The sequence below is a fragment of the Macrobrachium nipponense genome, chromosome 41 (genome assembly GCF_015104395.2).
Source record: "Macrobrachium nipponense isolate FS-2020 chromosome 41, ASM1510439v2, whole genome shotgun sequence".
In the NCBI taxonomy this organism is placed as follows: domain Eukaryota; kingdom Metazoa; phylum Arthropoda; class Malacostraca; order Decapoda; family Palaemonidae; genus Macrobrachium; species Macrobrachium nipponense.
The window spans coordinates 33,849,362-33,876,757 of NC_061102.1; the positions used below are offsets into that span (position 1 = coordinate 33,849,362).

Consider the following 27,396-nt stretch of genomic DNA (forward strand, 5'->3'; position numbering starts at 1 on the left):
AGTATACTCTGCATTTCTTTAGAGTTAAGAAATTTAAAAGGATTATTGTTGAAACATGTATAAAATCACTTTCCTTCCATAGGGCCTGTCCATGATTTTGTATCTAATTTTATGTTGGGTATACTTAATGTTACGTATCCTAATATTTCCGCCATTATCTAAGTGTCTACGACGTTTATCTACCAAGACACTCGCAAGACATGGAAGAAGGCTTATTTCAGTTGTACGGCCTCTTCTGTGAGCGTCTTGGTCCATTGCTGACTAGAAAGCTCCAGAAGTCAACTTCAGCAAAGGCTACCTTTCAGTTCTGGTGACTCAGTGCACGTAGTGTGGACACTCTCCTGGTTGTGTTCAGTTTATAACGCCCAATATAGCCAGGAATACCAAGTGAACGCAACTGGATTAGCGGCTGCATTTCATTGGCATCAGCCAAGATAGGATTAGGGCACTAAAATGATCACTTTGCATTAAAAAAAAAAAAAAAGACTCTCATCTCCACAATATCGCCATGGCTCGGAATGTCAAAACTCCTATGGGGACGTAAGATATTTTTTTCCCTTTTTGCGAGATTACGTTAGTTGCGTTGGATGGTGGTTTTCCACATTCAGTAAGTCTTATCATGTCTAATAAGAAACGGATTTGATTTAAAAGCCAACGATAACGCACGTCATAAACATAATAAAGCCATAAACGAAATACTTTCTGAATAAAGCTTCAAATTCCTAGGCTTCGAAATATATCATTTGGGATTATTTATACAACATGATAATAAGAAGGTAATCGCTACTTATTTTCTATTTTTGCTGCAATCTATATTTTTCATTGATTTCTTTAGGAAATAAACAACAGTGAGCTTGTCTTTGCTTCACTTATTGCTTCCTATGCTCTGTTTTGCTCGCTATATTTATCAATGATATCTAAATATTAGAGCGATGCCTGCTTTCCTGACGTCTATAGGTCGTTTGAAAGACCTGAGTTCGCTTTGACCTTGCTGGCTTCTTAACGGCAAAAGCAAGCACGCAAGCAATCTTCCAGACTCAGACACTCATATGCTAAGAGTTTACAAACGATGAGCCTGTTTTCTGTTTTGTTTGGAACAAGCAACGATCTCTACCTCTGACCTTGCTATGGATTGGTTGGTGCAAGGCACTGGGACGTGACGAAGGGCGCATAATTTCTTTTAGAAAAAGACAACTCAATAAAGTGGAATGAAACAAATAAGGTAGACAGTAATTTTGTCGGTAGAGTTGCAGCTTAGAAGATATTCTAGAGGGACAAACGCTGAAAGGATTGACAGAAGAACGAGGACCGCTAATATTAGCAGATATTTTCGCTAACAAATACTCTGATGATGAAAAAAAAAACAGAAAGAAAGTTAGAAGCAAAGTTCGAAGACTTAATGAGAAAGAAAGTTTATATATATATATATATATATATATATATATATATATATATATATATATATATATATACAGGAAGATTGTGTACGTAGCATTTGATTATTCTTTCTCTTACATAATAGAGACAAGATAAGATTATGACAAGTCATCGTATGTTAAGACAGCATATTGGTATAATAGGTAAGCCACTCCTAACATTATCGCCATATATTGATAAACAAAGATTTTAACATACCGAAAGAGTCCCTCTCTCTCTCTCTCTCTCTCTCTCTCTCTCTCTCTCTAAACACACACACACACCACCTGCGTATTCAAATCACAAACAGTTCCAGAATGCTTCACTTAGCACAATTGCTTGCGTGACTGGAAAAGTCAACATAACATTTATCCATTTTTGCTGCGTGCTTGGAGGCTGTTTCTGAGTATGAAGGGTGCTTGGGTGGGTGTGTGTGAGTGTGAGGAGGGGGGGGGGGGGGGGAAGAGAGAGGTTCTCCTGCAACTGCAATGTGAACATGCCATGGAAGACCTTGCAAAAAAAAGTTTGCATACAAGATGAGAACGACGTTGCACAGGTGGAGCTTGTCACTACTGACCTTAACGAATGTATGATGCCGAAAAGGTTCGTCTCTAATAATATGTTAATAAGGCGACAAATCAACTGTTTTCAGGAGGAAAATACGAGTTTGCTCTATTCACTCTCGCTGTACCCTTTCTGTTATCTAGAATAAGTTTTTTTTTTTCTTCTGCTTCTCTTTTTATTGGCATCTGACCTGGGCTCGTACTTTGCCCTCTCCATATCGCTGATTTTACCCGAATTCTTTAACTCTCTTTATATATATATAGTGATATAATATTAATATATTATATATAATATATCTTAATATAATGTATATATTGATAGTGATATAATATAATGTATAGATATATAATTATTAATATAATATATATATATATATAATATGTATATATACCATAATATATTATATATATATAGATACTAATATATATATAATCTTATACAATAATATATATAATATTGAGATAGTAATATATATATATATATATATATTATATATATATTATAGATGTATATGGTATATAGTATAATATATTATATATTATCTTATTATAATATATATATATATCTATATATAGGATGTGTGTGTGTATATATATGTATATATATATATATATATACATATACATATATATAATATATATATATGTATATATATGTGTGTATATATATATACATATATATACATATATATATATATATATATATATATATATATATATATAATATATATATATATATATATATATATATATATATATATATATATATATATGGCCAAGGTTTTCTTGCAACTTTCGTCACTTCCCAATCGACTTGACTGGAAAGATGGTGAAAAATTACTCTACAACATAAAGGTCAGATTACGAGAATCTCTCTCTCTCTCTCTCTCTCTCTCTCTCTCTTCTCTCTCTCATCTCTCTCTCCTCTCTTTCCTTTGGTGCCATGAGGAATTTTTGCAGACTTGCGCTAAGATATCGTGAATCTCTCACACTGAGGGACCTGGGGCAAACCGAACGAGCTTTAAGGTCTGTAAAGTAAGGTCTCTCCCCCTGTGTGTGTGTCTTTGACATACCGGTTTCTTTTTTCTATTTCTCACTTCTGTATATATATATATATATATATATATATATATATATATATATATATATATATATATATATATATATGAATGTGCGTGTATGTGTGTGTGCGTGTGTGTGTGTTGTTCCGTGACCTTGACTAGAGGGTCTCCAAGACTTAAATGATTCCACTCGGTGCTTTTATCTTCTTTTTCCTGCCTCTTCCCATTTGTGACTGGACTTGTGGGCGTCGCTTGCTCCTGAGGCCAACCCAGAGTTGGGGAGTCTTCTCGATCGGTCTTCTCTCATTTATCTTTAGTTTTCTTTGTTGCTGTTTCTCGGTAAGATTTTATGAGAAGATCTTACGAGTTATTGGGTTTCAGCTTTCCCATCTCTCTTTATCTCTGTTCGTAAGGTTTTAATTCCTTGTGCACGTTCTCTGTTTACCCAAATTTTTCTGTTCGTCTCTTCTGCGTTGACGGTCAAGATAATTTTAGAGCAGTGCTATTCAGCTATTTATCTACCCAAGTGTTTCAAAATCAAAATCTGTATTAATTTTGGCTTTATTTACTTAACTATCTAACTATCTATCTGTGTGTCTGCTTGTTTTAATCTCGTTGAATATTCAGGTTTTGGAAGAATTTGTCCACTTACCTGTGTAGTACCTGCAGATGTCTTTGAAAATACGAGACTACCCTTGTTGTTTACCTACTTACATATATCAACACCTATAACACTGCTTGTCATTCACATAATGACTCCTCCCTACGAAGGAATAGCCTCAAAAACTCTCTGAATTGGCCTGAAGGAGCTCAAGCTTTGCCTATGTGAGGACGTCCAAATGGGACAACGAAAGCATCCCGTCCTTCACAAGCAAGCACAGGATTCCAAGTAGCTTTTGTCAATCGTCAGAAATTCCAGGAATCCGAGGAGCTTTTGTTAGTCGTCAGAAATTCCAGGACTCCAAGTAGCTTTTGTCAGTCGTCAGAAATTCCAGGATTCCGAGTAGCTTTTGCCTGTCGTCAGAAATTCCAGGACTCCAAGTAGCTTTTGTCAGTCATCAGAAATTTCAAGGAGGTCCAGCTGTCAGTCTTGGTTCCAATGCGCAGAAATTCAGGATTCCAAGTAAGCTTTTGTCAATGTGTCAGAAATTCCAGGATTCCAAGTAGCTGTGTCAGTCTTCAGAAATTCCAGGATTCCAAGTAGCTTTGTCAGTCATTCAGAAATCCAAGATTCCGAGTAGCTTTTGTCAGTCATCAGAAATTTCAGGATTCCAAGTAACTTTTGTCAGTGGTCAGAAATTCCAGATTCCAAGTAGCTTTTGTCAGTCGTCAGAAATTCCAGGATTCCGAGTAGCTTTCGTCAGTCGTCAGAAATTCCAGGATTCTGAGTAGCTTTTGTCAGTCATCAGAAATTTCAGGATTCCAAGTAACTTTTGTCAATGGTCAGAAATTCCAGGATTCCAAGTAGCTTTTGTCAGTCGTCAGAAATTCCAGGATTCCAAGTAGCTTTTGTCAGTCATCAGAAATTTCAGGATTCCAAGTAACTTTTGTCAATGGTCAGAAATTCCAGGATTCCAAGTAGCTTTTGTCAGTTGTCAGAAATTCCAAGATTCCAAGTAGCTTTTGTCAGTGGTCAGAAATTCCAGGATTCCGAGTAGCTTTTGTCAGTCGTCAGAAATTCCAGGATTCCAAGTAACTTTTGTCAGTTGTCAGAAATTCCAGGACTCCAAGTAGCTTTTGTCAGTCGTCAGTAATTCCAGGATTCCGAGTAGCTTTTGTCAGTTGTCAGTAATTCCAGGATTCCAAGTAGCTTTTGTCAGTCGTCAGTAATTCCAGGATTCCAAGTAGCTTTTTTTCAGTTGTCAGAAATTCCAGGACTCCAAGTAGGTTTTGTCAGTCATCAGAAATTTCAGGATTCCAAGTGACTTTTGTCAGTGGTCAGAAATTCCAGGATTCCAAGTAGCTTGTATCAGTTGTCAGAAATTCCAGGATTCCAAGTAGCGTTCGTCAGTCATCAGAAATTCCAGGATTCCGAGTAGCTTTTATCAGTTATCAGAAATTCCAGGATTCCAAGTAGCTTTTGTCAGTCATCAGAAATTCCTGGATTCCAAGTAGCTTTTGTCAGTCATCAAAAATTCCTGGATTCCAAGTAGCTGTAGTCAGTCGTCAGAAATTCCTGGATTCCAAGTAGCTGTAGTCAGTCTTCAGACATTCCAGAATTCCAAGTAGCTTTTGTCAGTTGTCAGAAATTCCAGGCTTCCAAGTAGCTTTTGTCATTCGTCAGAAATTCCAGGATTCCAAGTAACTTTTGTCAGTGGTCAGAAATTCCAGGATTCCAAGTAGTTTTTGTCAATGGTCAGAAATTCCAGGTTCCATAGTAAACTTTTGTCAGTCCGAAATGCCAAGGAATGCAGAAATTCCAGGATTCCAAGTAGTTTTTGTCATTCGTCAGAAACTTCAGGCCTCCAAGTAACTTTTGTCAGTGGTCAGAAATTCCAGGGTTCCAAGTAGCTTTTGTCAGTCATCAGGAGTTCTAGGATTCCAAGTAGCTTTTGTTAGTCTTAAGAAATTCTAGGCTTCCAAGTAGCTTTTGTCAGTAGTCAGAAATTCCAGGATTCCAAGTAAATTTTGTCAATGGTCAGAAATTCCGGATTCAGTTTTATTCTTTTGTTCCATTGTCTTTTCAGAAATTCAGAAATTCCAGTTCCGCTTTTGTCAGTCATTCAAAGAAATTCCCAGGATTCCAAAGTAGCGTTTTGTCAGTCATCATAAATTCCCAGGATTCCCAAGTAGCCTTTTGTCAGTTCCTTCCGATTAAATTCCAGGATTCCAAGTGGCTTTTGTCAGTTGTCAGAAATTCCTGTTCCCGTCTCCCGAGGCCAGGCTATTAATTTTAGGGGATCTCTCATATATTCCACTTGCTGGAAAAGCTGAATAGAATTGCAATCATCCACGTTACTGGAGTGATGATGTGTCATTTGAATGGAGGGACTCCGTGATGTGGTGTCAGCAAATGTGTCCTCATAAAATAAAAGTGGAGGTAAAATGAGTTCAATGGTTACAGAAGAAATATCGCAAAGTATTGCGGTATTGCGTGGCAGAAGGCGAAGGTGTAGAGTGACACAATGTGGTAAAATAAGATCATGGAGCTTCAACGTAGCGAAGTGATGCTGAGGTAAAGAAGACCACATAAGCAGAGATAATGTAAGAGAAGGAAAAAAAATTAGTCAGGAAGACTGGCGACGTATCGTAGCGGATTGAATGATGTCATTTGCATGAGAAAACAAGACGGATTGTACAATAAGACACGGGCATTTTCACTTACTCAGGAGTAAGCCTACAAACTTCTTTTTTCTTTTTTTGTTCTTTCTGTTCTCGCTTTTGTTGTTCCTGTTATGAAGGGGGGGGGGGGGTAGGAGAGCCCTAAGGAAAAGCCTAAAAAGCTCTGAAAAAGGAGTTGAGCGTTGAATTAAGGATACAGGAATTTTAGGAGAGGACAGCTATGATTTATTAAAATGAAAATGTAAAAAATAAATAATCTGAACGTGGAACAGTACAAAACAATAATTATTTCTAATAAAATATAGTGTATTTATTTTATTTTTCGTTGGTGAAACAGCACGCCATTTGACTGTAGATTTTAGCATGCGCCTCGAGTGAGCTGGAGGTCGGATCACGCCTTGTTAGACTAAAGAGGCAATGTTGCAGAATAAGTCAGAAGCACCTTAATTAAGAAAGCAGAGGTCATTTGCCGGGGAAAATTTTTAATAAATTTGTTGTAAGTGGAAAGGAGTTATTGACATTATAAGAATAAAACGAAGGTGTCATAGTGGAGAGGTAATGAATAGGGATAAAACAAAGGTGTCGTAAAAGGAGGGAAGCAACATAGCTGAAGAACGCAGTAGTATAACAAGTGTAGCGAGACAAAACTGAAATCAGAAACAGCTTTATATCAATTCAAACTCAGAGGCTTAAGTAAACAGGGAAGATGGTAGATGAATAAATTCTAATCTCTAGACAAACGACAGACACGTAGTACCTTGAAAAACAAAAGGTCATACATCAGCCAATAATACTTTAAGCAAGGGAGTATTCTAAACCTTTGACACACAAAGAAAGAAACAATCGCTCTCCCGAACTACCCGATTATTGGAGATTTCATCACTGTTATATAGTTGGGGAAAGTGGCTCGACGGGTGTAACATGATAGACAAACTGGAAACCTTATTTCTTTGTCCAGAATCACGGAGTTTCTCTTTTAGAATACATATATACATACATATATATATATATATATATATATATATATATATATATATATATATATAGTATATATATATATATATATATATATATATATATATATATGTGTGTGTGTGTGTGTGTGTGTGTGTGTGTACATATGTATATATGTAAGCAAATAAATTCTTCTGTTAAAACAGGATATACGTCTTAAGTATAAATGTACCATTAAAACTCTAGTTTAAAGCTAAGGACTATATTTCGGAGGACTAACTTCCACTCTATCAATTAGTAAGTATGGGTGTATGAATATTTAGTCACTTACACCCGTATGACTTTATATTCCCAAATATTAGTTCTTTACACGCGAAGCATGTACGAGAATACGTGGACAAGAGAGTGAGTGATTTGGTATACAAACGGGCTTGAGGCAAAGATTGCGTTGGGATATATCTCCGCGATACTTCAATGTTCTTATAAATGGAGTTATCAGATAAGTCCGTGTTGATTAAGGATTGTAAAAAGAAAGAAGTTGCAGAAACCAGGAAAATCATTTGAATGTCCAGGAACTATGAATGGTGAATGGTGCAATGTGTGTGTAGGCGCCTTGACTAGTGTTGCCAACTGTGGGGTAATTACCCTATGAATAATAGGGTAATTCAGCCTCAAATCTGGATCTGTAGGGTAACATCACAAAATCTGAGCAAACTGTAGGGTAATTTCAAGGTGCTTGTCTTGTATTTTATTGAAAAGTAACCAATGAACAATAAATTTATTAATATTTATATTATAAGGCCGGGCGTAGGGTACAATGACTGAAAGTAGGGTAATTTCAGTGCCTACTATGAGATTCAGGGTCTCTGTAACACGGTTTTTTGGACTTTACTCCTTGTCAAAGCATCGGATGTAGCTGAAAGTTGACATATGTATATTTTACAACCACACACAAATTTTGTCAGCATTATCAATAACCTAAACGCGATAGTTTTAATTTTTATAGAGTAAAAATGATCTAGCGGCTAGCCGACTCCATGGCCAATGATTACGAGCCAAGAGTCGAAAAACATTCATTACGTAAGCAAGGTAAACAAACACCTTTTGACTAAATGTTGCCCCGCCCATCCACCAGACAGAAATTCCATCGGCTCTGAAACCCAAAGACTTTATGAAAGGCGGAACGATACATAGATGTGGGTGGGGTATCAGTACTAGCGTAGTAATACTACTGTAGCAGTAGTGCCGCAACAGTATAGCAGTAATATACATGAATTAAACGTTTAGACCAACTGCTGGGATCCTTGAGGATCATTTAGCACTTCTTACAACTACTCGAGAAATTAGTTTTTATAGCCAGAAGTTAAATTTTCTAATCCAACAATGCCCATGGTAGCCTTCAGTGTTATCCTGAATTATAACGAGGCGAAAGTGGGTGGAGCCTCATTAAGTCACCATTCTGACGATAATTATTGGTGAAGGTTTAAAGCCAATATACGGTACCGGCTATTTTTTTCAGTAAATAGGTAGATAGTCAATAAATAAAAATTGCTTGACATTGGATATAGCAGTTATCAAATCAAGCTTGTCTACTATGTTTTTGGTAATTACCAACTATTCCCTACATCTTGTCAATCTGATTGTGACCTATAAAGTAGACTGTAATTTCTTTGGAAACTTATTTTGGGAGTTAGACTAATAATCGAAATGTTTTTGTATTTATTAACATATTTTGTTGGTTTGTTTATTATGACAATTATCAGTGGAGAGGTTCCAGAGTTCATAAAGGTGTACTGCTTTGCTTGTATTTAAATTTGTATGTCATTGTTGCCAGAGGTTTAGCCTTCGTTACGTATAGCCAATCATCCATCGAGAAAGAGGGAAGAAATGATGTCATAAGTTACGTAACGAGTGCGTTCGAAACCTTTTCTCTGAGTAAGTTGGCCCGTCTTCAAAAAAGGTCACTTTTACATTATAAGTACCAAATTTATTCAACCTACGTAGTGCAGAATACACTCAAAATTTATGTGTTGATATAATATGTATTCTGAATAAGCGTTATATTTATGAAATGCTAGATAAAAGTTATTGCGAAAAAACCGTGTTACAGAGGCCCTGAATCTCATAGTAGGTAGGGTAAGGAGCTCTCAGATGGTTGGCAACACTGGACTTGACACACTGCTTATGAACTCTTGAGTAGGTGTTCGAAGCAGCATATGTTGCGGAAGTTTTACTGCGTAAGGTGTCCATCCTTGATTCAGTAGTTAGGTATGAAAGTGGCAGAGGCGATTGTTTTTTCTCCTCTGGAGCCACCTCATGTTTTGGGAAATGACTATCGTTGAATAATATATATATATATATATATTATATATTATATATATATATATATATATATATATTTTATTTATTTATTTAAACGATGAAAAAATCCATGAAGGAAAGAAAACGATGGAGTTCTGCAAGGCCTTCGACTTTTTTGTTCTTTATTTAGTGGAAGTAACGGGCAATAAGTCGAAGGCCTGGCAGAACTCCATCGTTTTGCTTTCTTTTGTGGAATTTGGCAATAATTTTATATAATCATCACTTCCCATATTTTTGTAATTCAGTTACACACACACACACAGATATATATATATATATATATATATATATATATATATATATATAGGTATAAGCCAAGAAGGAAAGATAAACAATGGAGTAGCTGCAAGATCTTTTGACTCAACGTCCTTTACTTAGCAGACAAACTGACTTACATGAGAAACTGAGGGTACAAGAAAGGGTCGTATAAGTGACAGATAGGGATTATAAGGAGGTTAGTACCTAGAATCCAACACACCTGGAGAATGAGTAACCTTTCCAAACAATCATAGACATGGGTACCATTTAAGAACAAGAAGATTAAGTCCAACTGGAAAGGTTACTCATTCTCCAGGTGTGTTGGATTCTAGGTACTAATCTCCTTATAATCCCAATCTGTCACTTACTCGACCTTCCTTGTACTCTCAGTTTCTCTGCTAAGTAAAGGACGTTGAGTCGAAAGATCTTGCAGCTACTCCGTAGTTTATCTTTCCTTCGTGGCTTATACCTTTATTTATGCATTTATCACGTTCCAACTTTCGTGATTCAGTATACATACATACATACATACACATCATACATACATATATATATATATATATATATATATTATATATATATATATATATCTATATATGAATGATTATAATCCCATTGATACGCCATTTGTTTATCACACATCACCACTGGTGAAAAAATAAGAGAATGGTTGTAGGTTCTGATCGGTTTTGACTTTATTTGTAAGTTATTAACTAACAACCGATACAGTGGTAGAATTACAGTATATATGTTAGGGGGGACAACACATAGTTTCAATTAGTCATTCTTCATTTACGTATGGATATGTATGTATGAGAGAGATAGAGATAGACAGACAGACAGACAGACAGATAGAGAGAGAGAGACAGAGAGAGAATACAATGGTGGTTTTCTATTATGGTAATTCACGTCCAGAGATAAACCGATTGTGTGACTGATATCAGATAACGGCTTTTGGGTCTACGTGCAAGGACGTTTTGCATGTTATTACCTTTTTGCCTTTGAAAGAAATTGCAGACCTATGAAGTAAGACGACGCATTTTGTCTGAGACTCTCTCTCTCTCTCTCCTCTCTCTCTCTCTCTCTCTCTCTCTCTCTCTCTCTCTCATCAGCCTAGTCCGTCACCCGTCATCCCACCTAGAGGCACTATTCATTATATTAGTCTGTCCCTCAGTGTCCATCCACTAACATTCTTCAATTTAGGTCCTCATTCAAACCTTTCCTCTTCCGGCATTCCGCTCATTCCGTTTCATCCCGCCGTCACTTCCGGATTCCGTGGCGTAAAATGCGTTGAAGCCGCGAGGTACGCAGCCTGGAGGGGACAGAACTCTACCTGCCTATCTGTCTGTCTGTCTGCAGGAAGAGTCGGTCTATGAAGATAAACATCCACCGCTTTTCTTTTTAACAAACCAACGTCGTGCCCAAGCGAATGAAACGTTTCACCCCAACCCGCTCCCCCTTCGCGACGGACTTCATTTTATACCGTTCACCTTACATAATCTGAAATCGGCCGATAAATCTTAGACGGAGGGGGGGAGGGGGAGGAGGAGGCGTGTGCGTTCGTTCGTGCATGGTTAATTCGAGGACCGCTTTCTACAGATTCAGGTGATCTAGCTGGTTCCTAAGGCGGTGGGCGGGGCCTTTAGCAGGCGCACAAGTTACTTGTAGGCCGAGGAAAGAAGGCACATTTTGCCTCTCTGGGCTGATCTGAGGTTTATGGTTTTCTTCTTTGTTCTCTCACAGTCCCTTTCTTCTTGCATTGCGTCGACGTTGGGCTTCTGGACTCGAGTCAGGCAAAAGCAGTATAACAAGACTAAACTGGAAGTCTTACAACTGTCTTCAAGATCTCTAACTATTCGCCGATGTGCATATTTCTGGAGGGGCTCTAGAGGACGACTGTGAGCGACGCCGCCGACCACACAGTCTCTGTCTGCCTGTCAAGTCAAAATCTGTCTTATGACCTCACACCTAAAGCCCATGTTAACCTAGACCTAATATGGCCAACCCCGTATGACATAGGAGCTAAGAATAAACATAACAACATCAAATTGTTGACTAGAAGTGCTAGCTTTGCCTGTAAGCAGGTAGCGCGTGTAGTAGTAACAAGCAAAGTTATTTTTGGGGAAGTAAATTAAATAACTTTTTTGAGATGACCATCAAAGGAAATGATTATCAGTGCACTGACTACGCATTTTCTGTTCTGTGCCTTTCAGAGGGAATTGCTTCCAGTTTGATTCTGAAAAACGCAGTTCGTCGGAATTCTTCAAAAGATGTTTGCAATTTTAGTTATCATTCAAACGACACTACTTTCATATGCATTTAACATCTAACTCTTCCATTTTCGCATAGGCTAGAAAATCATTCATGGTATTCCATAACAATTATGATAAACGATATCCAATTATTTGTTTCCTGTTCTTTTCATACTTAAGAATGATGCCATCATCTTGGGTACACGTTAGTCATCAAGAATGGAGATAATGTTTTGGTTACATTAAAACATGAAGAAGAAGAAGAAGAAGAAGAAGAAGAAGAAGAATGACGATGATTATCTTTCCTTGGTCTACGGCTGTATGTATATCAGAGTAAAATCATAACGAAGTTTTAAACCATAATTATGTGGGAGGATTCGAACCAACCAACAGGGCAGCCAACAAGAAGGAACTGAAACGTTGCGATAGACGATTGAATGATAAATAAAACAAATAAATATGTAAAAAGCGAATAGTTTAACCATACAAATGTTCTTTTTGAGTAGATTATGTTAGGAAACTCACTCGCTCCTGATGGATGAAGTTAGAGCTGCTACAAAAATAGACCCCATAGCTGTGTCATTTAAGAAGCCTCTCTAAGCCAAGTTCAAGGTCTCGACACGGAGTCCTGGAAGAGGTTCTCTCGATCTTAATTTTTCCCATAGATGGGTGGGTCGCTGTGTCGTGGCTGATTCCAGATAACCACTAACCCACTAACCATCACCCGGTCGTATAGCCTACTATAGATGGACCAGTTTACAATTCATCCTCTTCTCTCGAGCACCACCGCGGTGCTCTTGCAGTATATAGTAACGGTTGGTTTGATATATATATATATATATATATATATATATATATATATATATATATATATATATATATATATATCACGAAGCAGTCGCAAGTTTAAAACTGTCTGAAATATCATGTGTTTTTACCGATTCGATGCAAGACCACCTAACGCTCTTTTTGAAGTATTGATAGTAGGTTATTTGATTAAAGCAATGATACAGCTAGTCTCAGTTCTTTGATCATTCAAGTCTGTTCGTTTTCAAAACGCCATTTGATGGAGGCAACTCCAGAATGACAGAATTCTATGCCTCTAGAACAGAGGATTGTCACAGTTGCTTATCTTCTACCTCAGGGACCCCAAGTTGAGGTCGGAATGCTCATTATGCGGGGTCATTAAATAGGTCATGGGGTCGCTGGGGTATACCCTCCAGGGAATGGAGGTACAAAACATCCAAGTAGGTGGTACGAGGTATCATGATAAATTCAATTATTTGTTCCTGCTTCTCTTTTATTTAAATATCACCGTATGACCAAATTGATAAGTAATGCTGTAAATGTAGAAATAAGCATAACTATTTGGGATTATATATATATATATATATATATATATATATATATATATATATATTATATATATGTGTATATATATATATATATATATATATATATATATATATATATATATATATATATATATATATGTAAAAGTCTGATCACATCACCGTGATTCATATATACGCGTTTGAGCTACAAATGTCCTTTAATATCTTATTTGGTCTACCTCAGAAATAATATATTTTCATATATGTTAAATGAAGAGGAATTTTTAGTTGATAATAATTTCGTCGGCTTCCAGGCACGATGCTAGGAACCCTTTATCAACTAAGAATTCCGCTTCAGTTAACATATATGAAAATATATTAATTCTGAGGTAGAGCGAATTAGATATTAAAGGACATTTGTAGCTTAATGTATATATATATATATATATATATATATATATATATATATATATATAAATACATACACACACACACATATATTTATATGATATATATATATATATATATATATATATATATATATATATATATATATATATATATATATATATAATAATAATAATAATAATAAAAGGAGCCCATAAAAACACGAAAATATAGAGAGAAAAGTACTATATTTCAGAGACTGCTGTCTCCCACTTTAGGTATATGAATGTGAAAAGTTTACAGAAAAGGTGGTATTTATACCAAGAGGTCCATCCACAGGCAAGCCAATTTAGGTCACCCCCGCTGATAATCTTTCTTTAATCTTCTTAAGCGCTGGTTAAATTAAAACCTTGTCGATCGTATCTGAAATCCATGCTCCTTTTGAGATGTTTATTATTAGATGGAATTCTGTTGTAACAGAACATTTTTACCAGTCATATATATATATATATATATATATATATATATATATATATATATTATATATATATATATATATATTCACTTGGGGTCGCACTGAACATTTGAAAGCAGTGAATAGTGTCATGCCAAAAAAAGCTTGAAAACCCGTGTATTTACTTCATGAAATAAACCACAGTTCTAAAAGCAAAAAGTAATTATCACCATTAGTGCTAATTTAATGTACATCACATTGTGATTTGATTGCCTCATATACATGGAACAAATTTGCTTTCTACAAAATATTGAAAACTGGATGTAGTCAGGTTATGAAAATGAATGGGAATGTGAATACCCAAGAACACTGCTCGTGCCTAACATGAAGAAAACTAGCTTCGGGTTTTAAATAATTTATGTCGGTATTTTTCCACATCAAAGTCTTCCATGTGACATTTGGGTCGCTACGGTGATTAAATGGCTGATATATCAAAGATGGGCAATAATTTTTCAATATATTATCCTCCTGATGAGTATGAGCAAGGCCTCTGAATGAGGCGCTTTATTCGTGATGTTTTCTCTCATAATAACACTCTGAAGAGAAGATTTTATGATCAAATTCTTAAGTTAGGTTTCTTTGGGATTTACTCGTAAAACTTGTCTCCGTCTGCAACCCACTTTTCAACTAGAGCCATAGAATTTGTTGCTTTGTTGAACAACGAAACAGAACACGAACTTTATCGATTTCACTTTCATATACTCTCTAGACCTTGTTCATACCGAATATAAAATATCAACGGCAGTGGCAGGTACTTACGCATGGAAAAAATCGTCGTCTTTTCTTACCTAACTGCGCGGGTGTTTATCGGTCATTGCCTCATTCACTTTTGCATATCATTCAATATTATTAAGAAAAATCAGTATTTCACATTTGTTTCTAAACCAACAAAGCGTTCACTTTCTTACCCAAATATGTGCCTTCCTTCTCAGTAACTTGGTCGGAATTAAGTGATTATAAAAAAAAACGTTAAAGAATGTCGCTTACTAACGCGCAGTATTTTGTTTTTATAAAACCTTTATAGTTTGATTAGCTATGTTTATTTACCCGGTGCGAGACTAACAATAATAAAAATAAAAATAAAAAAAGTGTCTGGACGGGGATTAGGAAAGAAAAGAGAAATATTGTAGAGAACGACTCTGCTTTCTAAAGCAAAGGTTCATGACCAAGTGCGAGAAATATGAAGAAATTCTGATGACCTCGTCGTGATTATGGTTACCCGGGTTCGTTTCCCGCTACCGAACATCATAATTTCTTCATATTTCTTGCAGTTTCTAGTGACAAACGTATCCAGAAAAGTGCAAAGAATTCGATAAATTAAGAGGGCATTGTGGCTATTGCAATGACATGTATCTGGTAAAAGTGACCAGTAGATACTACACACACACACACACACGCACACACACACACACACACACACACACACACACACACATATATATATATATATTATATATATATATATATATATATATATATATATGAAATTTTTAGTAGGACAGGGTATGGAGCAAATAAGATCCTTCAGGTTTTGTGATAGCCCTAGATAGACGTTTGTTTTCTTCAGTGTATATCCTAACCACTTTATGTTTTCAGTTATCCATAAATGTATCGAATATTTTGATTTCGTGTAATTTTGAATCGAATTTAACGGTTAAAACACACATGCATATACGTAGTATATTTTAATTCAAAGCAATTGCCTTAGTGGTATCAATGTGCTTCTTGTAAAAGAATCTCCAGAACGCCGGAATCCGATTCGCGCGTCAATTTCAGGTGAAAAAATACGCAGACTTCCTGTGAGAAACTCTCTCTCTCTCTCTCTCTCTCTCTCTCTCTCTCTCTCTCTCTCTCTCTCTCTCTCTCTCTCTCTTTCTGGCTGACTCGGGCAGTCTGGAAAAATTTGTATCTTGAAAAAATAAAGATTAAATAAAGCCTCTGAGAAAAAGTTAATGCGATTTTGAGCGAGACTATAGATTAGCAAGACTTAACCAACACTTCAACAATCAACATAGCTAACCTATGAAAGAAATTAAGGCTTAATGTTAAATGAATTAGTAACTTAAGGAGGATGGGTTAAGGGAGCCACATCAACAGAAATGTAGATTCGCTTATTTGCCAAGTTACGTTTAATAGTCAAAAACCAAAAAAGTTTATCTCAACTTCATCACCATTTTATATAACAATCATTTGTGACGTTTTTTTTTTTTTTTTTTTTTTTTTTTGAAGGAAATCTACATAATTCTGTATACAGAAGACTTTTTACATAGGCTGCATGGTGGGTTACCTACCGTGCAGACTGAAGCCTACGATGAACACTGGTACCGGAACTTCTTGTATATGTATACATTGTATTTTTTGTAAACAAAAAACCAAAGCAATATGATACTATTCATTAACCTACCACATATATGACAAAGTATCTGCATGAAAGCTAGTGTATGTAGCCACTTCCTAATTATTATAGTTAATGTTTCTCTCTTTCCATGCACAGAAAAATTCTAAATCGAGGCTATATTTATACCCTTCCTCTGACGCATGTCTAGTAATTCTCTATTTCTCGTTCCACTATTCTGCTTATTGCGCCTTCTACAATCCACGCCTAAACCACTTCTCTCTCTCTCTCTCTCTCTCTCTCTCTCTCTCTCTCTCCATTAGACGAGTTACTTGTTTGTCGTAGATTCATCGCTGTTTTTCCTTCTCACGAACGGATGAAGTTTCGTAACCGACGTCATTTTAGTTTCTCTCCCTTTCGCTGATATCTCTAAAGGTGGGACTTTATAGCGTCTAACCCGGTGCACTGTGGCCATCACTAAAGGATGTTTTCAGTGTCTCTTCCTTGGGCCTCTGCGTAGGCACAGTTTAGCTTTTTGCTGTACTTCTACCTCCATGCCGGTATTCTTTCTTCAGTTGGTATGATAGGTTCTAGGAGTTGCGTAGAAGCTTTAGTTTCTGAGGACGAGTTGTCTAGAAATGTTATGTTCTGTGGGCACGAATTTCATAGAAGATTTAGGTTCTGAAGCTATGAACGAGTTTCTCAGATGCTTTAGCTTCTGTAGGAACGAGCTTTGTAGAAACGTTAGCTCCTGTAGGAATGAGTTTCGTAGAAATGTTAGGTTCTGTAGGAACGAGTTTTTTTTTAAAGCTCTAGCCTCTGTAGGAACTAGATTTGTAGAAGCGTTGGGTTCTGTAGTAACGAATTTTGTAAAAGCTTTAGGTTTTGTTGGCACGAGTATGAAGCTTCAAGTACAGTAGGAACGAGTTTTGTATAAGCGTTAGGTTCTGTACGAACGGCTTTTGTAGAAGCGTTAGGTTCTGCAGGAACAAATTTTGTAGAAGCTGTATGTTCTGTAGACGCTAAATAAGGACTTAATTTAGCCAAGAGCATAACGAGTGTAACAGTCTCAATAACAGTTTCTCGAGGTTTTACCTTCGTTCAGTAAATGGACGTCAAAGCTAAAACAAGTATACCTAAAAAATTCGTTGTCTTGTCTTAAATTTCGGTGACGGTATTCTTCTGTCGTTTTCTCGTTGTATTTTTTTATATAATTCAATTATTCCTTTTTAAGATAAATCAGTATTTCACATTTGTTTCAAAATCAACAAAGCGTTCACCTTCTTATCCAAAATGTCTTCTCCGTAACTTGGTCAGGAGTTATTAAAATGAATCTTACAAGAGAAAAATGTTAAAGAACGTCGTTTGTTAATACAGTATGTTGTTTTATAAAACATATGGTTTGATTATCTATGTTTATTTACCAGGTGCTAGATGGGGATTGGGAAAGACAACAGAAATATTGTAGAGAACAACTCTACTTGATAATTGATATAGCAAACGGTTCGTAATCACAATAGAGTGACTGTACCGATGTCCGATGACATTTCTTAAAGTAGTATAAAATAATGTATAGGAAAATGTTTTCAGATTTATGAAATAAAGTAAAAATGGACATAAATGAATATATTATACTATATTTTTGCATAAATTTACTTATAATAACCTAAAAAATCATAATTCAAAAAAATCTGCGTGTTTTTACGAGCTACATTGCAACCTTGAATTAACGCAATCAACAATGGCGTTGAAACAACTCGATCCTACTGTTTGCAAGTAATTTAAGAATATATGGTTCTTTTGTACAGTAATACGTTTTAAGGCTTACTTTTTACGTTAAATAGTTAATTATAATATAGGGACATTACCTAGTTTTAATTTCGTTGAACCAGTAAGTGTTTAGGTACGACACCGAGATTAGGGTAGGACCACCCATCTTGCTTGGGTTGGTCATAAGATGATACTAAGGCTAAATTAACGTCATTATTAGACGGCAGATAAGAGGGGTAAAGCGGCAGGGTTTAGGGGTTTCACCACGGTTGGAATTCATCAGCAGGAATTGAACTTATAACAGGACGGACTGCAGACTAATGAGGCCATTGTAGGCTACCCTAACATTTTTACCTTAGCAGGCCTGGGATAACCTAGGTACCTTCCAAACTAACTTAACATATCCGTGGGTAGTTTGCAGAACGACGGGATCAAACTCTAATACTTCTTCCAAACTATGGCTTAGGTAGTCCATTGTATTTGTTGTTACTAGCTAGGTGTTTCTACTTGGGTGGGGTTCCAGTAGTGGCAAAGCCATCAGGTCAGGTCAGGACACTGCACCCAAAGTCAGGTTAGGAATTTAAGGTCTGTTTAGGTTGGGACGGCATTCTCGGAAAGGTCATGTTTGTTTTTATCTGTGGAACTTGTTCTTGTCATTCTACATTCGCCCACCATGCTTTTTGAATTTGAAAAGGGTTTTGAAGTGCTCGAAAAGCTCTTAAAGGGTAGTAATGCTCATTTTCAGCAGAGGCTATAATGAATTCACAGCACCCATGCATCTGGTGCCCAGCCTCGGCCCTTACGACGTTCCACAGGGCTGGAAAGTTCCAAACTCGCCAGCATCTCTCAGAACATCATAACATGAGCATCTCCGCTCCAACCTTTCCTGACAGACGTCTTTCAAAAATTATAACTTTCATTGCATTTCAGTTTTACCAAAGAAAAGTAGTGTTTCCCAGTTTCACCACTAAACATCATTAAGCCAATGATTTATTATAATCTCTGTTAGACATGGGAACTTGTTTAACAGAGTTTAGTAAGAAACATCCAAGGTGTCGTTAACATTATAGCCTAGAAAATACGAAATTACAGTACTTGATAATAACTTGAGGAGAAAAATGCCAAAATTGATCTCATCCAACCTATAGGGTCACTGAATTCAGTGTAGTGGCTAGAAATTAATATATCACACAATAACCATGATCACATTTTATGAACATTTAAAATAATATGATTTATTAAAAGTTCAGTGATCTTTTGAATGTATAAATTTGTAGCATTTATAGCAATACCAATTTCTGTCAGGAGGAATGCTTTGCATTTTGGCAAAGCTTGATGGTGCATAGAATTCAGCATAAATGAGCCAACCTAAACCATTTATCAAAAATGTTCACCACCAAACCAAGTACATATTATATTCTTTTTCCTTGAACAGAAGACATTCTTTCATTGCAAGCATTTTTATCTTTTGAGACAGTATTTAACATTTTTTTTTGTTTCAGTGTAAAGGTCACACCTGGAGCTGTTGTATGCTTGGAGGCTGATTATTTTGGGGACATTTCTATTGGTACACGTACAGTTATACATCCAAAAGCTCGTATTATTGCAGAAGCAGGACCAATTATTATAGGAGAAGCAAATCTTATAGAAGAACAAGCACAAATAATAAACAGGTAAGTTTAAGTAGCACTATATACAGTGGACCCCCCGTATTCGCGGACTCACACATTCGCGGATTTCTCTCAGGAACGTTTCCCCGCATTATTCGTGGAAAATTCGCATATTCGCAGTATTTTTCTATGAGAAATATCCTCAAATTCCTGGGGTTTTTTTATCAATTTCATCATAAAATGCACTTTTTATGATAAAACTATTAAAAAAACCAAGTTTAAAAATTTTTAGTGGGTTTTTCCTGAGTTTTAACTGACAAAACAGGCTGTTTTCAGCATTTTTATAGGGTTTCCAACTATTCACGGGTTCTAACTATTCACGGGGGGGATTCTGGTATGCATCCTCCATGAATACGGGGGGACCATTGTATATTTCTGTGTGGACATGAACATGGTTCTCATGCACAAGAGATATAAAAAATATCCTGGGAAGGTTGTCATTTTTGCTTCTTCATCAGTTCTCTGCATATTGGTAGCTGTGGTACTTTGATTTTCCAAGGGGACACTGTCGATGTGTTAACCATGAATTTAATCATGTGATACCTTAGTTTGACTCTTATTTCTCCATAGTTGTCTGGCCAAAAGGCATTCAACTTGGTTATTATTATTTTCTCAGGCTACTGTTTTTATTAGCTAGGAATCACTGTTTGTTTATGTTTTGATATAAAATGTTCTCTCAGTTGGAAGATATCTGATATTATGAGCTTTTTACTGAAACAATAATGTTCCTTTTCCCAACAAAATTCTTAATAAATTGAATCAGACTTTTATCGTTTCTATTATAACAGATCCATTGTTACTAACCTCCTGGTGAAAAGGCTACTTTCTTTATCTGTCATTTTCTGTGTACATTCTATTGTCATTTTCTGTTTACATTCTACTTACATTCTGCTGAACTAGGCCCCGTGTGTTGGTATATTTTTTGCCTATTGCCTAGTTGTTAAATTGCCCTCATCCTTTATTTGGAAATGTGTATGGTTAACATGTTGAAAAGATCCGTGGGCTTAATCTTTATCACGTTATTTCAGCTCACTCTCTCAAACACATTTAATCCAACTCGTCTTTTAGATCACCAATATGGCTTTTGCAAGACAAGATGGATTTGAGAAGACCTTCATATGTAACTGATGAATGGTCATCATCTTTGTGGAACTTTGGCTAAGAACTGCCTACTGAGATGGTTAAAACACCAAAAAAATCTCTAAAAATGCTTATACCTGAGTATTTTATCACGAAAAGTGCATTTAGTCACGAAAATGATAAGAAAATACAGCAACTTGGGAGTATTTCTCAGTGAAAAATACCACAAATAGGCGAATTTTCCACAAATATGTAATAGGTATATACGGTCCATAGAAAAATCTGCGAATAGGTGAGTCCTTGAATCGTGAGTCCATGAATAGCAGGTATCGACTGTAATGCATTTGGCAAAGTCTAATCATGAGACTTTGGTAACCAGACTTTCTGCTTATGACTTTACTCATCACTTTAAGCTAATTTATAGCATCATAATACCCATTTTACATTGATAATCTTGGTAACACAATTGTTCCATTCAGGACAATATTTGTAATTGTTTTCCCCAGAGTTCTTACTCTCTTCCTCCATTTTGTAAAAATACACATCTGATCTTTGATCTAGAAGTACTAGTTGTTTTCTTTCCCTGAGCCAGTCATATAAATTTCAAAATTTTCAAAGAATAATTTTAAGTTATGTAATTGCCTAATTTACACATTATGATTTTTAAAAAATTATATTTGTTTTTGTAATAGTTTTTCTTTTTGTTTCAGGTTACCCCCTGGAAAAGAGCCTGGTGAAACTCCTCAGGTGATGGTTATTGGAAATAATAATGTTTTTGAAGTCGACAGTTATTGCCAAGCATCTAAAATTGGAGATAATAATGTTTTAGAATCAAAGAGTAGGTTCTTTATACACTAATGTTTTGATGTGAGACATAGTTGTAAATAACTGTCTCAATACATGATGGAATGTTGGCTATTGATTAATTCAGTAAGCTTCATTTACTTGTTACATGGCTCCTAACAGAATTCCTTATTAAATTTACTCTGTAGTTTCAGCTTTGGTGATAAATTAATTAACATATGGAATGTTTCACATTTTAATTTCACAGCTATTACTCTATACATATTGTTTCTGAGAAAATCGGCAATTTAGTTTCTTATGCAATTACGAGATTACTGTTTACTCATAATCAAATTTTCTGTGAGGAATTGTGATATGCAATAATTAAATTGTGGAGTTTACTTTTGCATGCTAAATCATTATGTTGCCTTTTTGTAAGTTTATTCTTCCCTGATAAATTATAGAAACTAATTTTCCAAATTTGATTGCTCTTGTCTGAAGACTAAGAAATAGATTTGGAGTTGTTATATTTTATTTAGTCCATGTTTATTTTGTTCTCTTGTATATAACTAGTAGAAATTTTAATGTTATATTTGTTTCAAAGCAAACTCAATACTATTTAATGATAACCCAAATCTGCAGTAGTTCATAATCCAGACACATCCTAAAGCAGTAATCATTACCCCTACTGGTGGCACTGGTCATTACCTGCTTGTCTGGTGTTTGTTTTAAACCTGCAGTATCACTGACCAGAGGTATATTCATGTCTCACTTCATATTACCATTACCCCAGCAATTTCGTTATCACTACTTTATTTGTCAGATTCACTTATTTCTTTAACCTAGAGTTGAATTTTCCCCTCTTTTTTGCCTTTTAAAGGTTTTGTGAATCAAATGTAGCAAGTGCTGGAATCTGTTAGGCATTTCTTATGTTTAACATAGTTTTGATTTTTCTTTTGACTTTGTAACTTTAAGCACTCAAGTTCATTGTCACTGTGGGAGTTAACCACTGGAGGCTGAGGAGAAGGAAGACAGCTTGTTTATAAAATGCTTTCTGTTGTAACAAAGATACTTTTGGTTTCTCTTGTAAAGTACAGTAGACTTATGATTAAGAAGAATTTTCCTGCTGTCCTAGTTGCATGTTTGGTCCAAGTTTTACTGGTGTACATCAGTGATATATTTCAATAACATTAAATGTTTTAATGTCAGTGCACAAAAAATATTTTCTTAATGTTCCCTTCTGAAATTGGGGGTGTCTTATGTGCCATCAAGTAAGGTACTTCTCAATTTTTAGTTCATGTTCATGTTATTTATCCATAATTGCTATTTATAACTTTAATATTGTAGAACATTTCTCAGTTGAAAATGCTTCAGCATAGGCATGATGGTGCTTTGGTCACAGTTTTGGAGCTTCAGGGGAGATATTGAAAAAATCTGTATTTACAGTGTAGCTCATTAGGGTGAAAAATTTATACCCAAGGTTTGATTTGCAGTGTTTACAAAGATTGGTCAAGGCCCCATTGAGTATTATATTATTTTATAGGAAGAGCCTTTTGAAGAGGAAGGCTCTTCCTCTGCACCAGAATCTAGGAGTTCTACCATGTTCTGGCTTGTCAGAACTTTTGTTTGGGTTGTTTTTGGAGGCATTCTACAGCTGATTCAGGTTATTTTAATGTTTGTTTATCAAGATTCATTTAATTCTTGAAAATATTTCCTCTACCCAATATTGGTAGTATGAAGTCTATGCTTGTCTCCAAAATGTCTTGATGACATATACTGATGATACAATTTACTTTTGAAGTAAATTGTGTTAGTAATTTGATGGCCTGAAAAAATTAATGTGTTATTTGCTACCCTTTATCATGCTTTCAGGCCATGTGGGACCAGGGGTGGAATTGAGCCGTGGTGTTGTCATTGGATCCTTGTGCTCTGTTACGTGTCCTCAAGTTGTAACCGAAAATACTGTCATATATGGAGATGGGTTCCATCAGAGAACTCAGTCAGAGAAGCCAGCAGTAAGTTATTTCATCATGTTCTTTCTTGCATGCAGCAAGGATTTAATGAACACCCAATCTAACTACAATAGATTCTTTTATAATATTTACAAGATGCCACTGAAAATGTGTAATGCCATCAATATCAAGAAAATTGTTGGATGGAGAAGATTTATTATATTATTATTATTATTATTATTATTAATTAATAATACTGATGGAAAACTATGAACAATCACATTCCATTTGTTAAAAGGAGAAAAAAACCATTAGCAAAATATGTCTATTTTCTGTTAGTGTATGCACATTTTCACATTAATTACTCATACAACAATTTTATCTTTGGTTACAATATGTCACATTATAATCTTCAGGGCTTCCTTGTGTAGATTTTTAGGCTGGTGACCTGTTTATGCATCTCCTAGCCCTGGATCTTGTCCACATTCCTTTGTATAACTCCATGGAGTCCTCACTAATCCTTTGCCTTCCTTCAATATGGGGATTATCAGTTCTCAAGCTGTGCTAGGAAGTTTAATCATTTGGCCCGATCTAAAAGACCTAATTCGATGAAGACTACCGTCTTGTTGATGTTGTCTAAATGTTTAGTTCCCACTATCATGGGTAATATGTTACAAGTGCCTCGTCAATCACTCTTAAGTGGTTTTGTGTCATTTCTTTTGTACATTAATTTGCTCTCTTCGAATGTAATCTTATGAGTTTTATCCAAACAGTATACAGCTAATACATCATTTCTGCCTTCTATTTTTAATGGGCTTAGTGTTCCATTTTACACACATCCATGAGAAAGGTCAACCTTTCACTTTTAAGTTATATAAGCCCCTAGGCTCATTTCTTCTTTATGAACTTTACAATACTTTCTTCCTAACTGTATTGTTAAAGTGGAACATGAAATATAATTATCATTCTTTTAACTTACTGCTTTTACTATTGCATGCAGTACTGTCTTCCTAACTCAACTGTATTGTGAAAATGAATGGTGAAGTATAATTATCATTCTTTAACTACTGTAGTATGATAGAAAAATAAAAGAAGCCACAGTGGAAGGCCATGGACTATCATAACATGAAACTGGAATTACAGTGGTTTCTTGCCAAAAAGTACTGTAGATACAATCACTTATATAAAGGCAAATAGTCTTAGTTAAATTATCAGCAAGTGAGAGAACATAAAAATTCATATTAATGTGCTATATAAGAGTATATGCCTTGCTTAGTTAAATTCCTTATAGTGTCAAGAGGATATATGGTGGTTATTTATTTATTATATAACTAGCTGTACCCAGTCATGCGTTGCTGTGGCTCAGTCTGGTTAATGGAAAAGAGAGAAAAGAGAACGCTCCTTTCTCTTACTCTCTTTTTCCTCTCATCACTATCTCTTTCCCCTTTTCTTCTCACTGATACCAACTCTCTCTCTCTCTCTCTCTCTCTCTCTCTCTCTCTCTTCTCTCTCTCTCTCTTCTCGCTCTCTCCTCTCTCTCTCTCTCTCTCTCTCTCATTCTTTCTCTGTCAACCCCCCTCTCAAACTCCACCCTCTTTGATGTCATCAATGTTTAACTAAGTCTACAGGCATAACCAGCCCAATTTCACAGGCAGAACCAGCTCCATTTCAGGGAATCCCTTCTCACCCCCCCACCCCCTTGAGAGGGGGGGAGGTAGGATGAAACCCCATTATAAAACACGCACATATTTGAATGCAATGTTGTGTCAAACTTTCAAAGCAATCGGTGAAGAACTTTTGGAGATTTAAGATTTGGAACAAACGAACATTTACATTTTTATTTATATAGATAATATGCAAATACACCGTAATACAGTTTGTTACGCCTTTTGATGTGAGGGATTTAAATCTGTGGTTATTTTACCTGGTTGTGGGTGGTGGGACTCCATGAACCAAACCCCCTGTAGGTTGAATGCATTCTATAGTTTCACTTCTTGCACTGTGACATAATTTGTCTTCCATAATTGAAAGAGACCTTATTTTTGTGTTTATATTTTTACTATGGAGTTATTCATTTCACTGTAGATTAACTACACATTGATGCAAGAAACTTATTTGCTCTTATTACTTTTTTCTTTCTCAGGCTCAGGGGCTACAGTTAGATTTCTTGACCAAGATTCTTCCAAACTACCACCATCTTGTCAAACCTAAGAAAAAACTTCCAGCTTGAACTGCCATAGTTCATTTTTAGACTTACAAGATTCCCAAGAAATTTAAATTGTCATTTTAGGAAGAGACTTGTATCATGTTAAGTAAGCTAATGCAATTTGTTGAGCTTCTTATGTTTTTTTGTAAGTTAGGCAAAGTTATGATGTTAGTTTTTATATTTCACTCAGAAAACTGGAGTCACTAAACATTACACTTTTAGCTTTGAAATTTTCAAAAGTTACCCAGTTAAAGTAACTTACAATTATATTTGCACTGCTGCTTCACTTATTCATGTCACTGACCTGTAACATGTGAAAACTTTCTTTGGATATTGTTAAGTACCTCATGAGAGCTCTACACCCCTGAATGACCAAAGAAAATAAGAAAAACAAATGGATTTCAATTATGAGACTCAGCATCCCTAGTTAAAGGCAATTCTCAGCCATTTTCATGGTCAGTTACTATTGTTATTGCTCAGAGATGTAGCTCTGAATACTTGCACAACATCAGTTTTAATACAGATTTCTTGCAACCAGCAACTTGATGAGTGCTACTGCTTGAACCAGATCTTTTATTGCTCATACTGAAGTAAAGGCTCCAACCATACATATAGTATATGACAATTAATAAAAGACTTGGTAGTTGACATACTACAAAAGAGAGAGTACCTTCTGTATTTTTCTTTCAGTATATTATCAGGGATTTTAATACTTTGATTGAATAACAAAGACATTATAATGGTTGGTGTAACAGTAAATATCTTACTATTTATTTGCCAGTCTTTTATATTTCTTTCTTTTTAAAGATATTTTGAAATTCATTTGCACAGTTGACAAAAATTCTCGTAATCAGCATTGCTGATGTGGTAAAAGTGTATATGAACAGCTGTCATGAAGTACTAGATTCTAAAACTTTCCACATGGAACATGTCAAAGGAATTAGGTATCTGTGGATTACAGTTGTACGCAAAGCATTTGTAATTGGATGCAATGGTTGATGGTGCTTTGTCTGCAAGTTAAGCTGATAAAGAGTTTTCATCTACTATACCTTTATATATCATATGAAATGTTTTGGGGAAAAGGATATTTGCAATAAGAAACAAGAAGTTGTTTAGAACCATTCCTAACATGTGGTGCAGTTTATCTTTACTGTTCTATACTGTCTTCAAGATTGCCGTAAGTTGTGCAGAAAGCTTTAATAAAGTATGATATATTTA

At 35.6% G+C, this 27,396-nt stretch overlaps 1 protein-coding gene across 3 annotated transcripts; it reads left to right on the forward strand.

Annotated features, from left to right (window-relative positions):
* The first annotated feature begins 313 nt into the window (after window positions 1–313).
* Window positions 314–27,396, forward strand: LOC135212668 (dynactin subunit 6-like). 3 transcript variants are annotated; one of them, XM_064246319.1, is made up of 5 exons: window positions 314–540; window positions 19,990–20,160; window positions 21,948–22,075; window positions 23,893–24,035; window positions 26,116–27,396. In XM_064246319.1, the coding sequence occupies exons 1-5, from the start codon at window positions 509–511 to the stop codon at window positions 26,200–26,202; spliced, it is 561 nt and encodes a 186-aa protein (XP_064102389.1). In that variant the 5' UTR covers window positions 314–508; the 3' UTR covers window positions 26,203–27,396. The 3 variants fall into 3 exon arrangements, with proteins under 3 accessions (XP_064102389.1, XP_064102391.1, XP_064102388.1); XM_064246321.1 differs by lacking the exon at window positions 314–540 and adding an exon at window positions 566–776; XM_064246318.1 differs by lacking the exon at window positions 314–540 and adding an exon at window positions 18,394–18,493.